Source organism: Callorhinus ursinus, unplaced genomic scaffold, assembly GCF_003265705.2.
Source record: "Callorhinus ursinus isolate GAN/ISIS: 27379988/994484 unplaced genomic scaffold, GSC_fseal_2.0 scaffold44, whole genome shotgun sequence".
NCBI classification, from domain to species: domain Eukaryota; kingdom Metazoa; phylum Chordata; class Mammalia; order Carnivora; family Otariidae; genus Callorhinus; species Callorhinus ursinus.
Window position 1 is genome coordinate 6,863,854 of NW_027397106.1, and position 25,498 is coordinate 6,889,351.

Genomic DNA, 25,498 nt, shown 5'->3' on the forward strand with positions numbered 1-25,498 from the left:
AAAGAAAGAAAGAAAGAAAGAAAGAAAGAAAGAAAGAAAGAAAGAAAAAGAAAGAAAGAAAGAAAGAAAGAAAGAAAGAAAGAAAGAAAGAAAAATTCTCTAAAAAAAACAAAAACAAAAACTGAGATTTTGATCACCGTTAAAAACTGTCTCCGAGAAAATAATCATCGGTGGGAGATGGGGGCTCAGCGTCCCAAAGCTGGCAGGATGCTTAGTGTTTTCTCCAATTCAGGCAGGCTCAGCAGCAAAGGGGAAGGGACAGAGACTGGGCCAAAAAAAAGTGAGTCCTAGAAAGCTGGGGGGCGGGGCGTGCGACTCCTTTCCAAACCCTCATCCCCGTCCTGACCAATTACTGGGCTCTGCGGGTGTGGCGGTGAGGAGCAGCTGTCTCTCCACCCTCTCCCAAGCAGGAGTGGGGCGAGGAGGGCGGCTCTGGGCCATCTGCGCGGTGGGGGGAACTGAAGCTCAGGAAGGCGACCGGCCTATGGTACAGAGCCTGCAGAGGACTCTGGAATCCCGAGTCTCTGCCGCCAGCCGCCCGGCAGCCACGGAGCGCGCTGGGGGCGTGGTTCTCGAAACCCTCCTCTCTTCCGCAGCTCCGCCCCAACTCCGGCCCCCATCCCTCCTGGAGAGCAGTCCTTCTTCCCCAGCCTCAATTTCCCCACCCGCGCCGGTGTGTGTGTGTCCTGCGGGGGGCGGGGAGGGAAGGCTCCGCAGTGGGATTCCCCACAGGAAAGCAGCCCAGTCCCTCCCCCGGGCTGTTCGAGACCCTGAACCGAAGCAGGAGGCAGGACGCCCTCGGCCGGGAAGCGGCCCCAGCCCGGATTTCCCTCCCGGGTGGGGCCGCAATGACTCACCGCCCCCCGCCCCCGTCCCCCTTCCCCCGGTTTCCTTGTTTGCATTTCTCCTCCCGGCCACGTGGCGGCTGGTGCCGCCACTCACCACCCCTACCTCGACACCCCGGCCGCCGCGGCCCTGGCACACAACGCCGGGCCGCTCCTGCCCCTGGGGTTTCTCAGGCCTCGGGCTGGCGCCGGCCCTGCTACCCCCGAGTCCGGACTCCACCCCCCTGCCCAAGCCCGCCCCCTTCCCTGCGCCCTCCCCCACCGTCCGGCCGGGCGCCTCCTCCCCGCCCTCTCAGTGCGTCCCGGGGAGGGGAAGGGGGCGGGGAGCGCAGGGGGTGTGACAGCTCCCGCCCGGACCAGTGCCAGCGGCAGCCTCGCTTCGGCGCCCGGTGCCAGCTGGCTCATTCGCCTGGGACGGAGGCGGAGGCCTGGGGCTCCTTGCCGCTGGGGGGGGGGTGACTCCCCCCCACGCCCCCTGCCCTCTACCCACCCAAAAGAAGCCTCTCCACCCAACGCTTAGCCCTGGCAGCGGGTCCAGCTAGGAATTACCCTGGTCACTTCGCCTGGGGCTTCCATCCCACACCCCTCCGGGAGCAGTCGGGGTCTCGCGGAGGGTTTCCCCCGCCCCAGCCTTTTGCTCGAGCCTGCAGGGCTGCGCACACTTGTGAAGGAACATGAAGGTGGGTAAGGTGGGGTCAGGGCCGGGAGGAGCAGGAGAGGAAGCTGACATGGTGGGTGGGGTGTTTGGGTGGGAGAGAGAAGGCTGGTTAGGGGTGAAGGAGAAGGGGAGAAGAGGGGTTTGAGCTGGAGCTGCATTTCTGGGGGTTTCAGTGAGTCCACAGCCTCCCTGGGAGGTGGCAGAGATCCCTTCAGGGGCATGGACAGTGGGGTGGGGCAGAAGTCCAAAGGAGACCGGGAAGAAAGGCCCGATCTCCGGTCCACCAGCTGGAGACCCCGAAGTACGCCAGACCGGCAGGCCCCAGTGAAGGTCTTCCTGTCCCTCCCCCGGGCTCCTGGCAGGGTTGCAGCACCTCCGCCTGACCAGTCCAGAGGACTCAAAGGAAGTGGTTCTGCCTGGGGCGGTTGTGCCGTGGTCCAGCTGCCCCAGCCCCAGCCCCATGGCTCTCTGTCTTCCTCCCTGCGTTACAGGTGGGCTGGCCAGGTGAGAGCCCCTGGCGGGTGGGCCTGGCTGCGGACGGCAGCCCAGCTCTAGGAGCAGCACAGGTGGGAGGCCTCCCGGACGTGGTGCCAGAGGGGACCCTGCTCAACATGGTGCTGAAGAGGATGCACCGGCCCCGAAGCTGCTCTTACCAGCTGCTGCTTGAGCACCAGCGCCCCAGCCGCATCCAGGGGCTCCGCTGGGTGAGTGCCCATCAGCTGCCCGGGCTAGGGCCAGCCACCGGGGCTGGAGGAGGGCCTGGACTGGGAGACAGAGTATGCTGCTGGGGGCGTAGGGGCCACTGCTGGGCTGCACAATGGGTCGAGCAGCTTGGCTGCTGTGTGGGTGGGTGGCACACACAGCCGCACCGCATGTGTCTGTGTGCATGCGGTACTCACATCTGCCCATGCTGGTGTGGGGGAAGGGGAAAGGGATTTGTCACGGATCTGTCACCTGTGTGCGCCCTGTTAGGTGCTTGTGTGTCCTCCGGGTGGTGGTGGGAGGCATGTGTGAAATACTGGGGGCCAGGTCAAGGTGGAGGGTGAGGTAAGCTTGGTTGCTGTTCTGGATCTATCACCGTGGCAACATTCTCCTTTAGCGAGCCACTGAACTGCGCCAATTCTTCTTGATCTTGGGGTGAGGTGGTCATGTGAACACTGCTTGGCATCTGGCTCTGGGGGGCTCAGGGGAGAATTTTGAGAAGTTTGGAGCCTGGAGCTGGAGTCTCCCTTTGCTAGTGAGGAAGCTCCTGGAGCTGTAAGAATGAAGGAGAGGGCAGGAGGGGAAGAGCGGTGGGGTGCGGGGTGGGGGACAGGATCCGGATCAGCAGAGAGGCTCTCTCTGACCACCCAGACTTCAGAGTTCCTTCCCCTGAGATTCAGCATGTGCTATTCTGTGGGCCATGGGGACAGCATTGGCAGGGGGTGTGGGGTGCCAGGAGGGTACTTGGGCAAAGGGGTAGAGGGAAAGCAGGAGCAGGTGACAGAATTGGGAGAGCTTGTCACCTATGTCTCTTATCAGCAAGTCCCTTTGAGTAGGAGGACCACCACCTTCTGCCTCTTTCCTCCTACCTCTTGCCCAACTGCCATTTATATTTATCAGAATAGGAGGCTGAGTGAGAAAAACGAGGTCTGCTAAGGTGATGGGGGCCTCCCCAAAATCGGAGTTGAGAGGATAATCTAGGTGTCAGTCCCTAGCTCTCCCCCAACTCCTCCCTCCCTCCCTGGATCTTCCTGACCAGGGGCCAAGCCATCTCCCCCACCCCTCCAGCTCACTGGCAGGAGCTACTGCTCGGAGCCTGTGGGCTGGAACCCTCCCTCCCTCCTTCCCTCACAGACTATAATTACTTGTGTATTTCCTGTCCCCTTCCCAGCTTGTAGAGGCAAGGTGGGGAGTGGGGGAAAGGGCAGGTGCCGGGACAATGAGGTCACTGGAGGATCCCCTGGGACCCAAAGACTTGGCGGGGGAGTGGAAGAGGCCGCCTGGCTGTCTCCTGACCCCTCCGGCCCCCAGAATTGAAGAGCTGGGGTGTGTGGGGAGGCCAGAAGGGTGGCGTAAGGGTTGCTGGAGTGGAAATGGGCTGAAAGTCACTGAAACACAGCCCCCCGCCCAGCCGGTTGTGTGTGGGGGTAGGTGGGAATGGGTGATTAAAGGGAACTTAGATTTTTAGGGCTAGGGGCAAGGGCCACACCCTCTCCTGATGACCACCTCTGGGGAATGGGGTGGGGGTGGTTTCAGCCCGCTGTATCCAGGAGGCTCTTGGTACCCAGGAAGTTGCACCTCTCACCTGTAGTGATGCATTTGGCCTAGGAGGGGCTCACCTGAGGGAACGAGGGGCTGGCAGGGAGTGTGTACACATCGGGTAAAGGGTGGATGTTGTAAAGGGGTGGAAGCTAAGAGGACAGTGTGGACAGTTATTTAGGCCACGACAGCCTCTTAGAAAACCAGGGGGAACCCATCAACCTCCTGAGGCCTGAAGAGGGCACTTTCTGTTGCGACTAGATCAGGACAAGAGAAAATGAAAGCAAGTTCCAGCAGGACAGCCAGAGGTTAGATAGAGAGAAATTTACCAACTCTGGCAAAAATGACACTGGAATGGGATGGAAGGACAGCTCCTTTGGAAAATGCGAGAGAGAGAGAGAGAGAGAGGAGATCTTGTCTGATGTCTGGAAGCCAGAGAAGGATCAATTTATCCAGGGGCAGGGGCAAGATCAGGATACCTCTGGTGGTTCTTACAAGCTCAGAGAAGCTTCCCTTTGAGGGATTGTTTTGGGGGAGGAGGCTCTATTCTCTAACTCAGAAAACATGCTTTCATCCAACCTGTCCAAACAATGGTAGTAGCTGATAGTTGTCTAATACTTAGGTCCCAGGCACTATTATTTTTTAAGATTTTATTTATTTATTTGACAGAGAGAGAGCATAAGCCAGGGGGAGAGGCAGAGGGAGAAGCAGGGTCCCCGCAGAGCAGGGAGCCCGATGCGGGGCTGGATCCCAGGACCCTGGGATCATGACCTGAGCTGAAGGCAGACGCTTAACGACTGAGCCACCCAGGCGCCCCAGTCCCAGGCACTATTATAAGACCTTTACTTTTAACATATCAAATAATCTGACAATAGCCCTGTGAGATAGATACTAATGTCATCATCTCATTTTATAGATGAGAAAATAGAGGTACGGGGTGGCTAAGTGACAGGTCCAGGGTTACACACCTGCTAAGAGACAAAGTGAGGCTTCTGTCCCAGGTGATCTGGCTATGGAGGCCGAGCTCATGGTGTTATTTCTTTTGCTGCAGATGGTAACACTGACCACCCCCCCCCCCCCCCCCCCCAAGCCTCACCCCCCCCCCTGTGTCCTCTCCCCGTCCCAACACACACAACCCCGGACCTGTCACTTAGCCCCCCCCCCGCCGACTTGTCCCGCCAGGCCCCCACGAGGCTCTCTGGCTCAGTGCCGGCCCCTCCAGTGTGGCTCTGACACCGAGTGACAGGGAGGGAGGGTGGGGCAGGCTTCTGGTGCTGGTGCCAAGGAAGCTGGCTACCACCTCCTCTTCTACGCTGAGTCCTTCCTGTCTGGGCAGGAGGGGACGCAGTGGGCAAGGGCCTTCACCCCCCATACCAGCCACTTCTTTCCAACTGAGAACCCCTATGGTGACACTCAGGGTTATCAGATGAGGGATAGGTTTAGCGAAGGTACTACATTTTTTGCATTATGTCCGGGTAATAGGCACCCATCATAAAATAATGAAGTTTAATCAAAGTTACTTAATATTTACTAAGTGGTTACCACAAGCCAAGCATCGCTTCAAGTGCCTTATGTTATTAACTCATTTGACCCTCATGATTGCCTCATGAGATAGGTACTATTATCAACCCCATTTTACAGGTGAGGAAACTGAAGCACACGGAGGTTAATAAGCAGCCAAGGTCACACAACCGGCTGGTAATGGGGAGCCGAGATTTGACCTGGGCATCTGGCTCGGGAGCCCCCAACCTTGACCAGATCTCCTGAATAGCACCCTCGCCCCCATCCTAGGACATTCCCAGTGCACATGCACATGGTAGGGACCCAGAGGGACTATGAAAACAAACCTGTGCAACTTTGTTTAATGCAATGTTTTCCAAACTTACTTGCCCATGGAACATTCCTGAGGGCAAAATTTATCTGTCCAGAGCACAAAGTGGGGGGAACACGAGGCCATGGAAGTGCCTGGGAGACCCTAGTGCCTAGTGGTTAAGGGCCTGTGCTTTGGAATAGGACAGGCACAGTGTGAATCCCGGTGCCCCTCTTCACCAGCTCTCAGGACAGGTTATATAACCTCTGAGCCTTCTTCTCTCCAGCTGCGAGGTAGGAGACAAACAGGGCCTTCCAGGGCCAGCGCTGGTTATTCAGCAGGCTCTAGAATTTCTGAGTAGTTGTGTGACTGTGGGTCAGTTACTTCATCTCTCTGGGCTCCCGTTTTCCTTGGCAGATGGAGAGAGAGGCTTTCAGGAAACTTCTTCAGCTCTGACGGGCCAGAGCCCCCTTCCCCTGACCCTCCTTCTTATTCCCTGGGGCAGGGCAGGAAACGGTTTCACCAAGGCCTGGGGATCTGGGATCTGGGCTGTACCCAGCCTGGCCGCAGAAGCGGGCACCAACCCTCCTGATGTGCCCTCCAGGGTCAGAATAATACCAGGAAGGGAGCATAGGCTGGAGCCTGGGTCGTGGGCACCAGGGAGAGTTGGGGCAGGGACAAGGCCACCTGGGCGTTTTGACATGAACAACAACAAGTCATTAGCACTGTTTGTTCTGACACAGGGGGCTGGCTGGGTAGCATTCCTGCCCTTCCTCCTTCCCCGGCTCCTCCTCCTCCTCCTCCTCCTCCTCATTTCCTGTTGCTAAGTCTCCAGGGCTCTGTGTCTGGCACCAGGCTGGGCCCCATGACCCGGGCAGGGATACCCTAGGGACACCTAGCGACTTCCGCCCAGCCCCGGGCCAAGCGCCTGTGCATACCCGACCTCAGGCCTCTGCCTGGCACACAGGGGGAAGATGCCAGGACCAGGGGAGGGGGTTCTGGCCCCGGGCCTGCTTGCACCCCAGCTCCCCAGCCAGGTCCTTTTCAGGGCCCTGACTGCAGCTGGGAAAGCAGGAGAGAGAGCTCGTGAGAAGGGGGCAGGAACCAGGTGCAGTGGGTGGGGTGAGACCAAGAATGTGAGCACTTCTGGAGTTTATGCACGGCTGTCTGGTTATCCCAAGTACGTGTGACTGAGTTACACGGGCTCTTCACCCCAAGACTTCTGTTTCCTAAGTCAGAGAGGACAGACGATCCCTGCTCTGCCTACTTTACATCTGGGCCTCTTCTGTCTAGGATCAGAGGAAATCATGGAGCGAGACATGCTTTGTAAACTGTAAAGTACTCTGCCTTTGGGAGGGCCTATGGAGGGTTGGGCACGCTGTCCAGAGATGTCCACAAATTCCAGGTGGCAGAGAAAGAAGGGTCGTAAGGGGCTGTTTTGGGCAACATCCCAGGACATACAGGCCCTGGGGGCCTGGATGCCTCAGTTGATACCAAGGGCCCGGAAGCCTTGTTAACCAGGGTTTCTACATAAATCCTGTCTTCCAGAGCCAGTCCTGGGTGCTGTCAAGACTTACTCACTCTTGCAGGGTTATGGGCTAGCAGCAGCATCTCAGAGAGGACAGGAGCTTTCCAGCAGGCAGCCCGCCCTCTGCTTCACTGATGAGTAATAATAGCTAACATGTACACACAGCTCTATGCTAAGCTGTGCTTTAAACATTCAATACACATTAACTTGCAGAACCCTTCCCAAAGCCTCTGTATTGGTATTATGAGGGTTTTATAGATTTTATAGACAAGGAAACTGAGACAGGGAGAACTTAAACCATATATTTAGGGTCACACTGCTAGTAAATGGAGGAATAGGGATTTGAATCCAGGAGTCCCCAGGTCTCGTGGCTGGGGATGAACCCCGGCTCGGGATTAGGCTTGGTGACCCCAGGCCGGGAGCAAAGATGCTCATTTCCTGGCCCGACATGGGCCTTTCTTACCTCCCAGCCTCAAGGTCTTTCAGTTCTCTTCCCTGCACAGGTGTGGTTTACCTGGGGGCCTGGGCACACCTGGGCCCTGAGTAAACAGAATGGGGATCTCATCTGTTGGGGTGCAGTGCTCATGTCTCGAAGGAAGACAAGGGTCTGGTGATAGGGTGGGAAGAGGTGGATGCCTGGCGCACAGGGGTGCTTGGGGAGCATTCATTTATTTGTTGACCAAGTAGCTAAGTGTATGTGTTTGGTGCTGGGGACTGGGCAAGAGGTGAGGGAAAGGGGGAGGGCTGAGGTCCAAGAGCTGGCACTAACGTGCAGACCCTCCCCCCTGCCCTTAGACGCCACTCACTGACAGTGAGGAGTCCCTGGATTTCAGCGTGAGCCTGGAGCAGGTACCAGCTGGGAGGGGTGGAGCCGGGAGGGGACAGCAAGCCAGGGGTTCAGGGCCTGAGCCCACTGGGACGCTCCCTGTCCTAGGCCTCCGTGGAGCGGGTGCTCAGGGCTGGGAAGCAGCTGCATCGGCAACTCCTGGCCACCTGCCCGACCCTTATCCGAGACCGGAAGTACCACCTTCGGCTCTATCGGTGAGCGGAGCCCTGGGCTGCCTCCTTGCCCACTCCCATCTTCTCTCCCTTTTGCTCTCCTCAGGCCTCTGGGCCTCGCCCTGCTGCTAGCCTAGAAAGGCACCGTTCTGACCCAAAGTTCCCCCTTCTGCCCTCCACCCTCCTGCCTTTTAATTCTCCCTCTTCTTCCCTGTCCCCTTACCTCTCGTAGGCAATGCTGCTCCGGCCGGGAGCTGGTGGATGGCATCTTGGCCCTGGGCCTTGGGGTCCATTCCCGGAGCCAGGCCGTGGGAATCTGCCAGGTGCTGCTGGATGAAGGTGCCCTTTGCCATGGTGAGCCTGAGCCCAGGGTGGGGCCCCCGGGCCTGGCAGTCCTGGGGAGCAGGCATCTGGGGGCGAGGCGTCAGTGGGCATTACGTGGGGACCTCGTACCCACACGGCCTCAGTTTGTCGCCTCCCTCACCCCTGGGCCTCTGCCCTGCAGTGAAACACGACTGGACCTTCCAGGACCGAGACACCCAATTCTACCGTTTCCCTGGGCCGGAGCCAGAGCCCGTGGGCATCCACGAGCTGGAGGAGGAGCTGGTTGAGGCTGTGGCCCTGCTCTCCCAGCGGGGGCCTGACGCCCTGCTCACCGTGGCACTCCGAAAGCCGTGAGTGGGGTGCCCTGCAGCCCGCAATCCCAGGCCTCACATGGCTCTCAGACTCTGTAGTCTCTCAGTTTCATCTCTGAGAGGTTCCCTTTCTTTCACTGTGTCATCTGGAGCCCCCTTCCCCACCTCTGAACCTGTTTCTTCCTTTGTAACTGTGGGTGGAAGGCACGGGGCTTACGAAGACCCCGCGCGCTCACGTGCAGCGGAGGCTGGGAAGGGGCGGGCGGGCAGGTCTGGGTTCAGGTTCCAGTTCCATGGGTGACTCCCTGGGTGGCCTTGGGCCTCACCATGCCAGTTTCCTCTTCTGTCAAAGGAGGAGAGCCATGCCCACATCATGGGGTGGTCATGAGGGCAGGTTGAAATAACTCGTGTGAAACCCTGGGCCTTAGGCCAGCACGCAGTGCGCACGCGGTAGTGGCTGGCCCGTTACCGGTCACCATCACTGCTGAGGCCGGCTGGCCCCAGGCCCCAGCGTGGCAGGCGGTGTGGCTCCCATGCCCTCAGGCCCAAAGTGCATTGTTTGCCTCCCGGCCGCCCTGCGCCCACAGCCCGGGTCAGCGCACAGATGAGGAGCTGGACCTCATCTTTGAGGAGTTGCTACACATCAAGGCTGTGGCCCACCTCTCCAACTCGGTCAGTCCGCCCGCCTCCACCCCTTCCCCAGGACCTCCTCTCCCTGTGAACCCCTGAGGCCCCAACTGCTGGGCCAGAAGACGCTTCCCCGCCTCTTCGGCCTCTGGCTTGGAAATGTCCATCTCTGGTTCCCAGCACCCTTGTCCAAAAATCCTCTCCCCCGCCGCCCCGTGCCGGCACATTTCCTCCCCGTGCGTTGTCTCCTGCTGAATCCCAGGCACCTGAGCTAGCCGCGTCTATTCTGCGCACCCCCACCCTCCCGCCGGGGCGCTTCTGTCCTTGGACCTAACCTCCCCGCTGGCCTGGCCCCTCTTACCCTGGGCTCGCCCCACTGACCCTCCGCTCCCCGCCTCACAGGTGAAGCGGGAATTAGCGGCTGTTCTGCTCTTTGAACCACACAGCAAAGCAGGCACCGTGTGTAAGTCAGACGGGGGGCAGGACGCCGGACGCCAGGGGTCTGGGTGCGGCAGAGGCCACGGAGAAGTGCAGGTGACCCCAGGTGTCTGATCGGCGCTTCTCTCAGTGTTCAGCCAGGGAGACAAGGGCACCTCATGGTACATCATCTGGAAGGGGTCTGTCAATGTGGTGACCCATGGCAAGGTGAGTTCTCCCTCTCTCCCCGGCCCTCTCGGTGGTAGCCGCTTCCCTGGTCCAAGCCCGTGCGGGCAGGACCTCGATGGACCCAGGATTGCCAATCTCCCAGGTCTCCTCCTGCCCAGGGGCTCTCCTGCCATGGATCTGCTCTGATGAGGGTTGGGGGGGCCTGGCTGGGCTATGACTGAGACCCGGCTGCAGGGGCTGGTGACCACGCTGCACGAGGGAGATGACTTTGGACAGTTGGCGCTGGTGAATGATGCACCCCGGGCAGCCACCATCATCCTACGAGAAGACAACTGTCATTTCCTCCGCGTGGACAAGCAGGACTTCAACCGTATCATCAAGGTGCCATTACTGGGGGTGGGGAGGGCAGGGGACGTGGCCAGGACCCTTTTCTGGAGAAGTGTCAGGGGGTAAGCGGCAGGGACCAGAGAGGGTCTATAAGGAGCATGGCGAGGTAGGAGCTGGAGAAGCTTGGAGGTGATGGCTGGGGCATGGGCATGTGGGGAGGTCCCTAGCACACTGAGGAGGTTCAGTGAAACTGGAGAACCCCAGCTCAGTGTGGGAGACCATGGGGGTGGGGGGTTCCGGAAGGGTGGGGGGGACTAGGGTGTGAGGGGAGGCAGAGTAATGGAGAGTGGGAGCCACAGAAGGAGGTGGGGGAGGGATGGGTGGAGGAGGGGGCGCTCAGGCTGCATGATGGACAGGACTGGGAGTAGGGCAGATCCAAGGTCATGGGCATTGAACAGGGTGGGAGAAGGGCTGAATGTCCTTGTGGGAGCCTTGTGGGGCCCAGGGTCTGGCATGGAGGTGGAGGGAGATGCCCTGGAAAGGGGGAAAGGACCCGTGGTGTGTAGTGAGCACAGGGGGTGGCTTGTTCTCCAGGATGTGGAAGCAAAGACCATGAGGCTAGAAGAACATGGCAAAGTGGTGTTGGTGCTGGAGAGAGCCTCTCAAGGCGCTGGCCCTTCTCGCCCCCCAACCCCAGGCAGGAACCGGTAACACACCTGCCACGCTCCTTCTGCACACCTTCTCTCTTGCCCACCTTCTCTCCTTCCGTTTCCCAGGCTTTACTCCCTTCCCGCATGTCTTACCCCTGCTCGCTGGCCTCCCGGGGTGGGGGGAAAGGGCTTCCAGGGATCAGATGCACCCCCAGAGCGAGCTTCCCTCCAACCCTGAGGTGGGGCAGAGCTGGCAGATAGGGAAGGGTGATGTGATTCTTGCTGTCTGTCCAGATGTGGGAAGGGCTATGGATCGGCTGTTTCTGCTAGGTATACAGTGATGTCTGGCACCCCAGAGAAGATCCTAGAACTGTTGTTGGAGGCCATGCGACCTGACTCCAGTGCTCATGACCCAACAGGTAGGGGCAAGAGATACCCTGCCTGCTGTGTGACTCACTGGGTGGTCAGCATAGTCTGGGAGAGGGCCAGGCACCCCGAGTGTGATGTCACTGGGTGCTGGGTTGGGCCATTTGGCCGGTGGGCAGGAAGTCCTCATTCCTGTGCCCTTGGCTTGGGTGGGGAGTGCCGTCACGGGGGCTGGGCCTTTCTGGGACACTGCCCACCACAGGACTGGGAGAAGGGAACTCCAGCCACGTATACATCTGTGCTCGGCAGACTTGACCTCTGAGGCTTCCTCCTATTCCCCTGTCCCTGCCCTACAGAGACATTCCTCAGTGACTTCCTCCTGACCTACAGTGTCTTCATGCCCAGTGCCCAGCTCTGTGCTGCCCTCCTGCACCAATATCCTTCCAGCCCCAGGGGGCCGAGGAGGTTGTATGGAACAGGGAGAAGGGGTCTCTCAGAGCAGGGCTGCGCTGAACCCTCCGAAGTACCAGCCTCGTGCCGAGGCCAGCTTGTCAGCGGGCCCCGGGCATCCTTGCCCCTCCTTTGCCTGAGGTGTGGTGGGTGGCCCGGTTGGCCACTGTGGTTCCCTTGACTGGCGCCCACCTTCCATGCGGAGCCTTCAGGGGGCAGTGAGCAGGAGCACAGCACCTACATTTGCAACAAGAGGCAGCAGATCCTGCGGCTGGTCAGCCAGTGGGTGGCCCTCTATGGGCCCATGCTCTACACTGACCCCGTGGCCACCAGCTTTCTCCAGGTACCTGGGAGAGAGGCAGGGCTGGACTGGGCTGCCAGGAGAGGCGCATCTACCTCTGGGTCAATGAATCTTGGCTCCTCCCAGAAACTCTCAGACCTGGTGAGCAGAGACACCCGGCTTTGCATCCTGCTGCGGGAGCAGTGGCCGGAGAGGCGGCGACACCACAGGTGATGCTTGGGCTCTACGTTCCCTTTTCACATGCATGGTGGGCGGTGCATCGGGAACGGAGAACCCCGCACCCACGCTGAACACCAACACCAACACCAACACGCGGCTGGGAGTCCAGGCTGCACAACCTATGGCTCTGTGGCTCTGGGCACGGCCCCCCTCTCAGGGCTTCGGGCTCTCGTCCCTAGCACCGGGAGAGCACCCATCTTGCGAGGTTGGGGTGTTACGGTGCCTTCAGAGCACAGAGCTGTGCCTTGCAGGCGCTGTGAGCTACGGGAGTGTTGGCTGTGGTTGCTCATTTGTCTAGTTCTGTTCTTACCAGTCCTCTTGCTGTTCCCCCTCACGCCACGCTCACGCACTCTCTTGCGCCACGCAGGCACTCATGTGTCCTTCTCCCGAGCGCACCTGCCATTCCCACTTTCTCCATTCTGCACATACTTGCTCCGAGCACCCTCGGTGCCCTGTCCTGCCGGCCCAGCCCGGTGAATTCCCTAGAGCTTCTCTTGGCCTTCCCAGACATTCCCATGGGGCCAGGTGAGGTTCAGGGAGAGCTCACCTGCCCAGCCCGACACCTGGGGCACATTACTTCCTGGAACTCTCTTTCCTTCCCCCCGCTGGCCTGTGGGAATCCCAGAAGGCAGGGGCTGAGTTTTGAGCCCCGGCTTTGCCCCCTCTAGCTGCTATTTAGCAAGTCTGCAAAGCTCTGAGCCTCTGCTGAGGGTAGATGGAATCCGGAGCCAGGCCCCCCACCCCCACCCCCTGCCCCGTCCTGCCCGAAGGGGTCCCTGGATCACCGCATCTCATTGCCCTTCTTGCTTGCTCCCCAGGTTGGAAAATGGCTGTGGGAATGCATCTCCTCTGATGAAGGTGCCTGCGCAGACCAGCTCCTCTCCTCTCTGTCTGGCCCCAGCTTCTTCCCTCTGCCCCCACTTCAGCCCCCACCCCAGGGGCTCAGCCTGGAAAGGATCCCCACGCACAGACACACCCCTGGGGCTGGGATAGGTTGTTCACAGAGCAGGGGCTGGGTGTGGCGTGGGGGCCAGGCCTAGTGGGGGAGACACAGAGGTCTAGGGTCACCCCTCCATCCCTACTCACCCCAAGGGGCTTCTATCGCATGTGGGAGGTAATCCATGTTCACAGAGCCAGTTAGCAGTTCCCCGGGGGTGGGGGGAGGGGATGGTGCCTGAAGGCAGCCTCTGAAGCCCAGGGGTCCTGGGAGTCAGAGGTGGCCGGTACCATTCCTGTCAGGGGCCCACAGGGAGCAAAGGGGGATGAGAACGTGTGGCTGGAACGGAGATTTCTTGAGGAATGGTGGGAGAAAGGGCTGGAAACGTAGGAGGGGGCTGGTTGTAGGGAGTGCTGCCCTGGGAATAAACACCAGGCTCTCTGTGCCCAGCGGCCTGTGTCCCCTCCCCACCCCCTCCCGGCTAGAGACTCTCACAGGCTCCTTCTCTTCTACAGGCAAAGCTTGTTTCCACCTCAGGGCCTGGAACTTTCTTTCTCTGGCTCTTTGCCCCCTCAGATCCTTATCTTTCTGATCTCAGCCAAAATGTTGGGTTCTCAGAGAGGGCCCCTTCCCATCTCCCTGTCCAGAGCAACCCTCACGCCCCTCCCCTGACAAGGTGTCCTCTATGACTCTCCTCAAAGCCTCAGGCCATGTGCGGTGGTTTTGTTTATCATCTGTTAGGACCTGCCCCACCCCACTAGAGTACTGGCTTCCAGAGTGAGGGGCCTGCACCTCTGTGGCTCGTGGCGGACACTCAGGAACTAGTACAGAATCGCCCTCACGTGCTGGGCACTCTGCTAGGCGCTGGTGCTGCAGTAGCAGGAGCGAGCCACCCCGGGCCTCGTGGGGCTCACAGACAGGCGAGGGACAGAGCTGCTGAACGGCGTCATGATGCATAACGGGCAAAGGCAGGAGTCTCTGAAGACAGAGAAGGGAAGGGTTGACTTGGGGTCAGGATGAGTAAGAGTGACCGCAAGAGCTGAGGGCTACAGGGTGGGAGGGTCAGGGCAGAAGAGGCCCGCAGTGAGGTTCAGCAGGACAGGGAGTCCACCTGTTCGGGACCCTGCCGGAGGGGGTGTGAGTCCACCTGTTCGGGACCCTGCCGGAGGGAGTGTGAGAGGGAGCCACCAGAGGGGGCTGGGGAGGCAGGCAGGGCCCACAGCATGTAGAGCATGTACAGCGCTGTGGGCCATGCTGAGGGAAATTGGGTTTTGTCCGCTGAATGATGTGATTCCTCGGAGATGTTGGGGCCATCGGTGGACAAGGTTGAATGTGCGTTTTGAGGAGGTCAGCCAAGGACCCCGTGCTTTATCCAGCAGACAATGATGGCCTTGAAGCTGCATTAGGAAGCTTAATCTGGCTCTGGTCAGGCAGACTGGAAGGGGGGGTGCTGGAGGCACCCGAGGGCCGACAGTGGAGAATAGTCCGGCCATTGTAGCACATGAGGGGGGAGGCAACTGGGCGAGTGTAACTGGGGGTTGGCTTGGGCTGGGAGGAGGGGCTCAGAGGAACCCCCAGAACAAGGTGATAAGCTTTGCGGAAATGGGGGGACAGGGGGGTGGGGAGAGGCGGGCGCCAAGCCCAGGACAACAGCTGGGAGGCAGGATGAAGGGGTCTGAGGGAGGTGTTGAGTCTGGGGGGATAGAGCCCAGATATGGAAGGATCCCAGAGGTGCTTGGAAGAGAGGGTGATGCTGCAACTTCCCCATACAGGTGGTGTGAGGCTGTGGGGAAGTCTGGGGAGAGCTCTGAGACGTGGAGTAGAGAAGGCCTGTGGCTGGGGTCTGAACTCGGAGGATCGGCCCCATTCAGATCTGGGAGTGGGCAGAGGAGTTGTGTTATGGAGGCCTTTGCCCGGCATGGCTGCCCCATCAGCCTTGAAGGGCTATTGTGAATATTTAGATACTTAGAATAAGCCTGTACTGAGCCTGGCACACAGCAAATGGCCAATAGCAAACGGTAGCCAGAGGAGGAAAAGGAAGACAAAACCAGGGCCAACGGCTGAGGTGTGTCTGTATTAGGACAGCTCCGGGCCTATTTGGCAAAGGGGGTGACATGCACGCACAGGGGCACTGGCTTGTCTCAGCTCGGGGAGCCTTGGTGCTGGACGCCTTCCCCGGCTCAGGTCCACACAGCAAGCAGGCCCCGCTGGTGGTGTGTGCGCCATGTGGGCCCCGTGCTCCCGGGGACAGAGGCCTCTGCCTGGCTCTGTGTGCTCTCCCCTGTGCCCCCGGGGCCTTACTTTCTCTCCCTCTCAGGCCAGGAACATGCCTGTTTGGCTCCCGGGCCAGGACCAGCCCCTCCCCAGCAGCAACTGTGCCATTCGAGTTGGGGACAAAGGTTGGTGGTCCGGGCCAGCCAGGGCAGAGGCTGCACCCTGAGGTCATCACCCTTGACTTTAGTATGCTTGGCCGAGGAGGGTGCGCCGGACTCCTCGGGGTCTCTGTTCCAGGCTGCCAGATGGGGTGTGCCCCCCCACCCCCACCCCGCACCTCCCTCCCTCCCCGGCTCAGGACCTCCCCCCCACTCTGGGCAGCGGGTCCACCCAGGCTTCCCCTCACCACCCCTCCTGCCTCCTCGGGCCCCTCCCTCTGCTGCACTTGCTGCATGCTCACTTCTGGCTGGGGGGGACCAAGAAGCCCCTTCCTGCAGCTCGGCCTGGTCTTCCTCTGCAGTCCCCTATGACATTTGCCGGCCCGACCACTCGGTGCTGACCCTGAAGCTGCCGGTGACGGCCTCCGTGAGAGAGGTGATGGCGGCCTTGGCCCAGGAGGATGGCTGGACCAAGGGGCAGGTGCTGGTGAAGGTCAACTCTACAGGCCGTGAGTTGTGTCTCTGTGGGGGGTGGCCCCGAGGGAGGTGGGCCCCTCAGTCCGTGCCCAGATCCCCCCCGCCAAATTAAGATCAGCGTTTTGATCATCTTCATCAGTGTTAATGATGGTTAGCATTTAAGGGTGGTTTATTATGTCTCTCCAAAGTGCTTTGTGTGTAGTGCTTGAGAGCATGAGCTCTGGAGCCTGCTGTCGGCAGTTGAGCCCAGCCCTTTAGTTCCCGGTCTGTGTGCCCTTGGGCAGGATACTTGATCTCTCTGTGCCCTTTACAGCATCTGTACAGTGGGGCTGGTAAGAGCGCCGACTTCGCAGGGGAACTGTGAGGATTGAATGGGCGTATCTATTTTAGGGTTTAGAACGGTGCCTGGCACAGCACTTTGTACATTAGTTTTATTGTTATCATCCTCATCTACTCATTGAGTCCTGGTAACCACCTTATGAGATAGGTACTTTCAACCTATTTTAATTCAAGGAAACTGAAGCTCAAGGGGATGAGGCAATTGTCTCGAGTTCATACAGTAAATGAGTGTCTGGCTTTTGAATTTAGGTAGTCTTCATTCATTTTGTCAGTTGACAAACATGCTTGAGAGTCAGCTATGGGCCAGCAATGTGTTAGGAGCTGGAGGCACCATGGCAAGTAAGATAGAGAAGCTTGGCGGTTAAGAGCATGCACAGGATCCCCTAACCTTGGCTGGATCTCAGGACCCACTGCTGACGAGCTGTGAGATCCTGATCTGAGCAGAGTGCTTAACCTTGCTGAGCCTCCAATTCCTCATCGGTCGCATGAGCACTAACACTGTACCCATCACACAGGACTGGTGTGGCCACAAAAGAGGTCACGTATATAAAACACTTAGCACAGGGCTTGCACAAAGTTAGTGCTCAGAACATGGCAGCATGAGAATTATTTAGACCTGCTTTCAGGGAACCTGGGCCATCAGAAACCACTCTTCATTCTCTGTGGAGGACGCAGCCCGGGGCCGACAGCTGGAGCCTAGGGTAGACAGGAATTAGGGGCACCCAGGGAATAATGGCAAGGAGTGGAAGCCAGAATAGGAAACCCTTCTCCTGCTTCAGGAAGTGGGGAGACTGGTTGCAGTCACGTGGTCCTGTGCGCTGCTCTGGGAAGCACCGCCCTCTGGTGGCCATTCAGAGAGTTGCAGCTGCCCCAGGACCAGAGACTCTGCGGCAGGACAGGACCTGTTCAGAGAGTACTGAACTTCCTTCCCCGATTGTTTAGATCACCTTCCATGTCAGTAACCAATAGTTTTACTACAAACCCCCCGTTATGTGTATACTTGCTTAGAAGTCATATACATACACTCCCACACCAACATTATATAATTCTAAAGCTACCCACAAGGTATACATGCAAAAACAGATGAGAAAAAAAAAATAGAAGAGCTGATAGTTCTTGGACATAGGATGGTCTTGCTTTGGAGGCTACTGGTCTAGAGAGTAGGGATTCACACATGACTAAGAACACGGTCTCGGTCGGTAGTTGCTGATGAAAATCAACACTAAGCCCCACGTGAGGCACTTCCCAGTTTTCAAAGGGCCGTTATATGCATCGTCTACTTATTGCCGCTGCTTACATAAATTAACTTGTTAGACTTGCGAGTAGTCAGGGTTGGTCTTGCTGTCTCCATTTGACAAAGAAGGAAACTCAGGGAGGCTCCGCCGTTGCCCGAGTATTGTCTCTCACTAACAATCCTTTTTCGTCTTCCTCGGTGCGCTGACCTGGGCAGTGTGGATGTTGGGGGCACAGGCACCTGTGCATTTAGAGCACCTGCCCAGGACTCCAGCCTGGCTACTGGGAGAAGGGACCTCCCAGCCTCCCGACTGGGGCCTCGACCCTGCCCTCGGTGGCTCCCTGGCCTCCCTCTCTGCCCACCACTGCCCCCAGTCCCCCCGCTAGCCTCTGCTTTCTTTGCAGATGCCATTGGCCTGCAGCCAGAGGCCCGCGGTGTGGCCACATCCCTGGGGCTCAACGAGCGGCTCTTTGTTGTCAACCCACAGGAAGTGCACGAACTGGTAGGAACAGGCAGGGGGCCAGGGAGGAGCTGTGTTTTGGGGGTGGCAGAGGTGGGTGCAGGGTAGGGTCACAGAGAGGAGAGAGGAGGGCCTGGCTCTGACTGCTTCTGGGTCTTAAGGGTGAAGTGGAAGGAGTGGGCCTCAACTGATGGAAGGTTCCAGATGCTGGGGAAGGGCGAGAGCTGGTTGAGAGCTCTCAAGGAGAAAGAAGACCTCCCCCCTCATTGGGGGTTCTCCAGGAGACAGGAGCCCTACGAGGAGGGGGTCTCAGCATTGGGGAGCTGGCAGGAGGATAGACAGACACCTCCTTGGGGAGTCTTATCCTTCAGAGGCTTACTCCTGGTAGCACCCTTACCCTCCCCGACATCCCTTGGACCGTGGGCGTGGAGTCTCTGCCCCAAACTCTCTCCTCCTACCCCGCACGTGCCCCCTGGATTCCTCAGGTACCCCTCCTGAGCTCTCTTGCACCTACAGACCCCACACCCCGAGCAGCTGGGGCCCACTGTGGGCTCTGCTGAGGGGCTGGACCTGGTGAGTGCCAAGGACCTGGCGGGCCAGCTGACGGACCACGACTGGAGCCTCTTCAACAGTGTCCACCAGGTGCAGGGAGCAGAGCTGAGGGGAGGGGCACTGATGGCAGGGGCACCCCGCCTGGTGTGGGCTCATCTCTCCTGCTGTCCCCTCCCCAGGTGGAGCTGATCCACTACGTGCTGGGCCCCCAGCATCTGCGGGACGTCACCACCGCCAACCTGGAGCGTTTCATGCGCCGCTTCAACGAGCTCCAGTACTGGGTGGCCACAGAGCTGTGTCTCTGCCCCGTGCCGGGCCTGCGGGCCCAGCTGCTCAGGAAGTTCATCAAGCTGGCTGCCCAGTGAGTGCCTGTGGGCTGGGTGGCTGTGTGGCAGAGTCCCGAGGCCGCCTTACCTCATGTCCCCGTCCCTGGTCAGTGTGTTGCCAAATCTGCCTTCCCCTTGCTTCCCTGGGTCTCCTAGAGTCTCTGCCTCCCTACCCCATCTCGCCCAGCCCCCGCAGAGGCAGCGCTGGCTACACCTGATCCTGGGCCCCAGGCCGACTGTTGTCTGGGTAGGAACTCTGAGGGTGTGGCTGTTTCCCCTAAGATCCTCTGGGTCTTCCACTCATAGCCTCAAGGAGCAAAAAAATCTCAATTCCTTCTTTGCTGTCATGTTTGGCCTCAGCAACTCGGCCATCAGCCGCCTGGCCCACACGTGGGAGGTAGGTGTGATCTGGATGGCCCGTGCCCATGCAGGGAATGCTGGCTGGGGATGGGGCTCCCATCCCAGAGCAGTGAGAGCGCCATCTGCCTCTGCTTCACAGCGGCTGCCCCACAAAGTCCGGAAGCTGTACTCGGCCCTCGAGAGGTTGCTGGTGAGTGCTGGGCCTTGGCTCCTCCTTCCAGAAACCCCGATTCTGGGCTTCCCGGGGCAGCCTCTCTACCTGTCTCTGGCCACTTCCAGGGTTTGCAGCCCTGGGCCAGAGTGGGATTCCCTCTGGGCTGTGCATTTGGGAAGCTGGTGAGGCGTGGAGTGTTAGTGGTATGAGGGGGGTGCCCAGCGGGTTATGTCCCGTATGGTGGGGGTGGGGGTGGGGCTGGGGGTGGGGGAGCCTTGGCTGTGGCTGTGAGGTCCTGTGTGAAGACCAGGACAGGGCACATGTGGTGTCTGGCCTTGGGCTCCGAAGCGCCAGGGGAACATCCGGGGAACACTGGTCTCCAGCTGACCTGCCTCAGGCCCAAGAAGCAAGGCCTGGCGCCAGACCCACAGTGTGCGGGCACCTGTCAGTGGCCCCTCAGGAGATGCTAGAGGACGCTAGAGGAGGCCATAGATGAGGGAGAAGCTGACGAGCTGGCTTCCCCTTCCACCCCCCGCCAGGAATTGTTGGGGGGGGGCACGGTTAAGAGGTTTTGAGAGTGTTCAGGAGAGAACTCACACGAAAGTGCTTTTATCAGCCTGGCTCTGAGCTCTTGGGAAAAAAATTTACCTTGCGGGCTCAAGAGGTTCAAAGGAATTTACCCACTAGAGAGGGAAGAACAGAGACAGAAACAAGAACAGGGACAGAGACAGAAGGGGAGGGTGGTTTCCATGAAACCTCAGGGCCCCTGAAGTGTGCTTGGGGGGTTAGCCAGAGGCCAGGAAGCCGTAGGCGCAGATGGCCGGTCTGGTCGTGCTTCAGGTCCCCTCCCGCCTGCTGCGGAGCCCGCCTCAGGGAGACCTGGGGCCCAGAGGAAGCTGAGCTCTGAGCAGATGGTGTTTGGTTGTGTCGTGGTGCATGGTGGGTCATGTCCCTCCCTCACTGAGGCTTCTTCCCTCTCAGGACCCCTCATGGAACCACCGAGTCTATCGACTGCTCCTCACCAAGCTCTCCCCCCCCATCATCCCCTTCATGCCTCTTCTTCTCAAAGGTGATTGGACCAGTGCTTACCTTCCTGCCTCTACCCGTCCATTCCTGCGTCTGTCCGTATGTCCATCTGACCCTTGGGGTGCCGACACCTTGGGGGACACAAAGATGAATTAGGAGTTCACAGGCTAGAAGCAGTGTTGACACAAGTGCTGGCGACATCAGATGGCCTCTGATATGAGGCCTAAGCGATAGAAGGAAGTTGCTCCGGGAGGTCAGAGGGGAGCCAGAGGAAGAGGGTAGTGTGGGGCTGGGACAGGCCCAAGGCTCCCATTATTGGCCCCTCGCCTTTCCTGGGCTGCAGGAAGGGAAGGAGTTTAGGGACCTTTAAGCAAAACCCATCTCTCTGCAGACATGACCTTCATCCATGAAGGAAACCACACACTGGTAGAGAATCTCATCAACTTTGAGAAGATGGTGAGTTCAAGGAGAGTTGGGCGTCTGCCCCTAGAGTGGGTTAGAGATATGACTGTGTCCTTGCAAGCGAGTGGGGGGTGGGAGATGCCCGAAAGTTGTTATTAATAATACAAATATGAATACTTCTTTTTAAGTATTCACTCCCTTGCGTGCTGGGGAAGACAGCCTTCATTGTCTCACCCAGCAAGCTGAGCCCTAAGCCCTTCCTGACCTCTGTTCTTTCTCCCACCACCTGGTCCCCCCTGGGTGTGCTGGGGCAAAGCAGACATGGCCCCATCTAGTCCCTAGGAGCACCCCCACTCAAAGGGGGCTTGCTTCCCAGCTGCCCCACGGGCCACGCCAGGGTCCTGCCCCTCAGGCCTGCTCTTCTGTCCTTACTTTGCCCACAGAGAATGCTGGCCAGAGCCGTGCGGATGCTGCACCACTGCCGAAGCCACAGCAACGGTGAGAGGGCTGGTCCCGTCCCCCCAGGAGCCCCCCCCCCACTTTCCAGGCTCTGACTCCCACCTCTCGCCCCGCACAGTGCCGCTGTCACCACTCAGAAGCCGCGTGTCCCACCTCCACGAGGACAGCCAGGCCGCGAGGACATCCACGTGTAAGTCGGGCAGGGCTGGGTGCCGACAGAGCAGCCACGGCTGGCGTTTACCGCCACCTGCATGTAGGATGCTGTGGACTCTTCACGACACCTCTCTGAGGAAGCTAGAATGTTCTCCCAACTTAAAGACACACAAATAGGCTTGAGCCCGGAAGTAACTGTGGAAGGCTGGGACAGAGTGACAGAGCTGGGACCCAGGCACTCTTACTCCAGACCTGATTTTGTTTAATCGGCCTTCAGTCGCATGAAGCGGATTAATCGTAGTCCACAGTTCAGCCAACACTGTCACCATTGGCCCTTTGTTTTACGTATGTACCGACGGTGATAATATACCGAACACCGCTGGACCCAAGCCAAGTAGGGGCACATTGACAGGAGCCTCCTCTCCCCAAGTACTCTTCCCTCCTCCTGTGCTGCTATGATATATTGATGTAGATATATTTATATAGACTTACATACATACACCTACAGCTTTAAAACGCTTCATACGCTTATTATGACGACAAAATTCTTTTTTTTAAAGATTTTATTTATTTGAGAGAGAGAGAATGAGAGATAGAGAGCACGAGAGGGAAGAGGGTCAGAGGGAGAAGCAGGCTCCCCGCTGAGCAGGGAGCCTGATGTGGGACTCGATCCCGGGACCCCAGGATCATGACCTGAGCCGAAGGCAGTCGCTTAACCAACTGAGCCACCCAGGCGCCCATGACGACAAAATTCTTGAGCTGTAGTTGTTTTTGAATTTAGTGAAAGGGGTATTATGCAGTATGTAATCTCGGGGACCTGTTTTTCAGAGTCTGAGCTCTTCACTGCACTTCTGCTCCAGACTGGAGGGCTAGACAGTCTTCTAGCTCGGCTGTGGGAAGTGGCAGGGTGGGGGGTGGAGGGCGGCAAGGCTGATTTGCTCCTTGACGGGGAAGGGATGGGCTCTACAGAGTGGCAGGGCTGCCCGCCCCTGACCCCTGTTCCCCAACCCCCCCCCCGCAGGCTCCGAGCAGTCCCTGGGCACCCGCAGTCCGGCCAGCACCTGGGCTTATGTCCAGCAGCTGAAGGTCATCGACAACCAGCGGGAGCTCTCCCGCCTCTCCCGGGAGCTGGAGCCGTGAGGCGGCTGGGGCTGGAGCAGGCACTTCCGGGCAGGAAAGCCAGGGCACGCCCGGGCCAAGGGGCCCCCAGGCCGGCCGCAGCTGGGCAGGGCTCTCCGTGGACTGGACTCGCGGCCCTGGAGTGGGCAGCGTGGCGGCGGCCGTCCCCCGTGATGACGGGCGCCCGAGGAGGACCTCGAGTGGAATGAGCCGGGGCCCAAGGCCAAGGAATGGGGGACAGAGAGGCCCTGGAGTGGGCGGGAGAGCAGGGCAGGCGCTGGGACTCTGTTCAATAGAGAGCTCTCCACACCAGGTTTTTCCCCCAGGTTCTGTGCCTCTGTGGCTTTGTTGTCCGGCCATCTCCAGGCGGTTTCACGGTGGACAGAGGGAGCAGGTCACATCCTTGTGGTGGCTGTGTGGCCGGGGCAGGGCTGGCGGCCTGGGGTGGGGGTGGGGGCTGGGGAGGAGCAGTGGGGCTTTTCTTCCCCAAGCACGGGAACGGGCAATGAACAGTCCGTGCGGCCGCGGCTGTGGGAGGCAGAGGGCTGGTCCCCGAGGAGCCCTTCCGTTAACATCAGTGACCAGGGATGCTGTGTTCTGAGGCCAGCCCTGCTGGGGTGTGTCAGTGAAGGCCGAGACCTCCCAACCCCAAGAGCTGGGGAGGGGGTGTTGTGTCGCGGGTGGACGCAGGGAGGCTGACAAGCAGTCCCACTGCTGCACGGGGTCTCTGGGTCCCAGGTGGAGCTCCAAGACGGCTGCCACTGCTGTCCAGACCTAAGCCCCTGGGCTCGGCAGCTGCCGGAGCCTGGAGCCCCTATCGGTGGCCAGTGGGGGTCACCCTCGGCTGTCCGCTGTGGTCTGAGAGCACTGTTCCAGCCCAGCTGCAACTAGCTCCTTCCACCCACCCCCTCCTGGCTGCAGCACGCCTCAGCCTGGTGGGTGGTCCTCTCAGGAACCGAGGCCTCCGAGGACAAGTGGCCTGTGATAGAACACTGAGGCAGAGGCTTCTGAGGGGAGCCCATCCCTTTCTGAGGCCTGGCAGGCTCCCAGGAAATCCACTTTCTTGAGGCTGGTGCCAGCCAGCTCTGTCAGCGTTCTCTCCTCCCTCCCCCGCCCCTTCAGCACTCCCCTCCCACCCAGGGGGCTCCTGGGACGAAGTCCCAGGCAGGAGCCTCCCTCCTCTCTCGGCTTGCTATGGCCCTGAACCTGGTAGGGGGAGGTACACTGTCTGGCCTGGAGAGGGACCCCTCGGCCTTGGGGGTGACACCAGAGTAGGCATGGAGCAGCAGGGCCCATACCTGGAGGCCGAGGAGGCAGCTGGTGTGGCCCCGTACTGGCTCAAGTCCACCTCCCCTCACCCCTGCCCTGCCAGACCTCTTATCCCTCTGGTCAGGGACACACATACAAACTGCTTCCGGAGAGGGTTAGAGCCTTTCGCAGGAAGCAGCACAGCTGGGATTATACCTCAGGTTTCTGAGAGAATCCCAGCAAGTTAAGGAACAGTTTCCTGCCTCCATTTCTCCATCTGTAAAATGGGTATGATGACCTCAGTCCAGCCCTTAGTGACAAACAAGTCAAACAGTAGTTCTGCCTCCAGAGCCACAGAGACAGCCTTGGCAGTCCGCTGTCCTTGGCCTGACGCCGTGGGTGGGCAGCAACGCCTTGAGTGAAGATGGGCAGAGCCCAGTCCTCCCGGGAGAGCCTGGGTAGAGCAGGTGACAGGGTAACCAAGCCAGTTCCTTTGCCTGTGGGTGGAGATGCAGGACCACGGGGCACAGAAGCTTCCAGAGCTGAGCAATCATGACATGAGGCCCAAGTCTTGGTGAGTCAGGACTCCCAGGGGCTCTCTTCCATCCTAAACCCATTGTCTGATGGGGTTTTGGCCAAGGCCAGACCAGCCTGCCAGTCACAGCCCTTCACCATCCTTTCAGACTCCAGAGTGAGACAAGCCTTCCAACAACAGAATGGAAGCCAAGCGTGGTCAGGGCCGGTGTCCTCCATCAGCATTTCCATTTTTCTTCTCTGTGGTCACACCTATGTCCTGAAGGAACTTTGGCAGCATACAAATCTCCCTTCTGCCCTGGACTGCCCTGCAACTTCCCAGCTGCCTTAATCTCTGGGGTACGCCTTTTGAGCCTGTTGGGAGAGGCTTGGCCAGGAAAACGGTGCCCAGGATGGGCAGGAGGACGCAGACTGGGTGCTGGAGATGCTGCTGACTGGGCTGGGTCACCATGGAGGAGGGAAAGGCTCTAGGTCATGGTGGCTTCTTGCTCTGAGGGCCACGTCATCTTCTGTCTCCCTGACTGCCGAGGCATGGGGTAGGCGGGAGGCATCTTCCCGTGCCGTGTCCTAGCAGCCCGGGCCGCGTGTAGGGGACTCCCAGTTAGTGTCCCAGCTGCAGGACAGCCATGATGGGAGAAGGAACTCATGGGACTGCTGAGAGAAGGAAGTTTAAGAGGCCTTCAAAAAATCTCTTACCTAGAAGGAGGTAAAGCAGGGAAGAAAGTGTGTGTGCGCGCCCGCGCGCCCGCGCACACCTGTGCCCCATGAGGGAGAACAGAATGGAGCAGACAATTCCTCCTCTCAGATACACACATATACTCACTCCTCCCTTATCCCTCCTCCTTAGCTTCCCCGGGAAGGCCAGGACGCTAATTGTGGGGTATACACCGGGGAGGGTCACGCCTCTCCAGCAGGCTGAGCAGGATCTGGTGAAAGGGTAGGGCAGTCTGGGAGCCTGACTGTCTGACCCCTGGCTGCCCCAGATGTTCTCCCTGGGGGCCAGCCCCTCTCTCTCTCTCTCTCTCTCTCTCTCTCTCTCTCTCTCTCTCTCTCTCTCTCTCTCTCTCTCTCTCTCTCTCTCTCT

At 59.2% G+C, this 25,498-nt stretch overlaps 1 protein-coding gene across 4 annotated transcripts in view; it reads left to right on the top strand.

Moving 5' to 3' along the window:
* Positions 1-22,957, top strand: part of RAPGEF3 (Rap guanine nucleotide exchange factor 3) — a 29,042-nt gene extending 6,085 nt beyond the window's left edge. The window contains exons 1-28 of one of the 4 annotated variants that reach the window (XM_025883151.2): positions 1,101-1,525; positions 1,995-2,207; positions 7,878-7,931; positions 8,017-8,123; positions 8,314-8,435; positions 8,587-8,755; positions 9,304-9,388; positions 9,746-9,806; positions 9,912-9,988; positions 10,184-10,330; positions 10,871-10,983; positions 11,257-11,345; positions 11,649-11,727; positions 11,935-12,085; positions 12,170-12,252; positions 13,081-13,120; positions 15,517-15,598; positions 15,934-16,080; positions 18,026-18,123; positions 18,598-18,723; positions 18,813-18,994; positions 19,266-19,356; positions 19,459-19,509; positions 20,455-20,542; positions 20,891-20,955; positions 21,345-21,399; positions 21,479-21,550; positions 22,535-22,957. In XM_025883151.2, coding sequence (XP_025738936.1) covers positions 1,520-1,525; positions 1,995-2,207; positions 7,878-7,931; positions 8,017-8,123; positions 8,314-8,435; positions 8,587-8,755; positions 9,304-9,388; positions 9,746-9,806; positions 9,912-9,988; positions 10,184-10,330; positions 10,871-10,983; positions 11,257-11,345; positions 11,649-11,727; positions 11,935-12,085; positions 12,170-12,252; positions 13,081-13,120; positions 15,517-15,598; positions 15,934-16,080; positions 18,026-18,123; positions 18,598-18,723; positions 18,813-18,994; positions 19,266-19,356; positions 19,459-19,509; positions 20,455-20,542; positions 20,891-20,955; positions 21,345-21,399; positions 21,479-21,550; positions 22,535-22,653 — 2,772 coding nt within the window. In that variant the 5' untranslated portion in view covers positions 1,101-1,519 and the 3' untranslated portion in view covers positions 22,654-22,957. Of the gene's footprint in view, positions 1-1,094; positions 1,526-1,994; positions 2,208-7,877; positions 7,932-8,016; positions 8,124-8,313; positions 8,436-8,586; positions 8,756-9,303; positions 9,389-9,745; positions 9,807-9,911; positions 9,989-10,183; positions 10,331-10,870; positions 10,984-11,256; positions 11,346-11,648; positions 11,728-11,934; positions 12,086-12,169; positions 12,253-13,080; positions 13,121-15,516; positions 15,599-15,933; positions 16,081-18,025; positions 18,124-18,597; positions 18,724-18,812; positions 18,995-19,146; positions 19,357-19,458; positions 19,510-20,454; positions 20,543-20,890; positions 20,956-21,344; positions 21,400-21,478; positions 21,551-22,534 lie in introns of those variants that run through there. The other 3 variants (XM_025883153.2, XM_073882077.1, XM_025883155.2) reach the window with 3 other exon arrangements.
* The last annotated feature ends 2,541 nt before the right edge of the window (positions 22,958-25,498 follow it).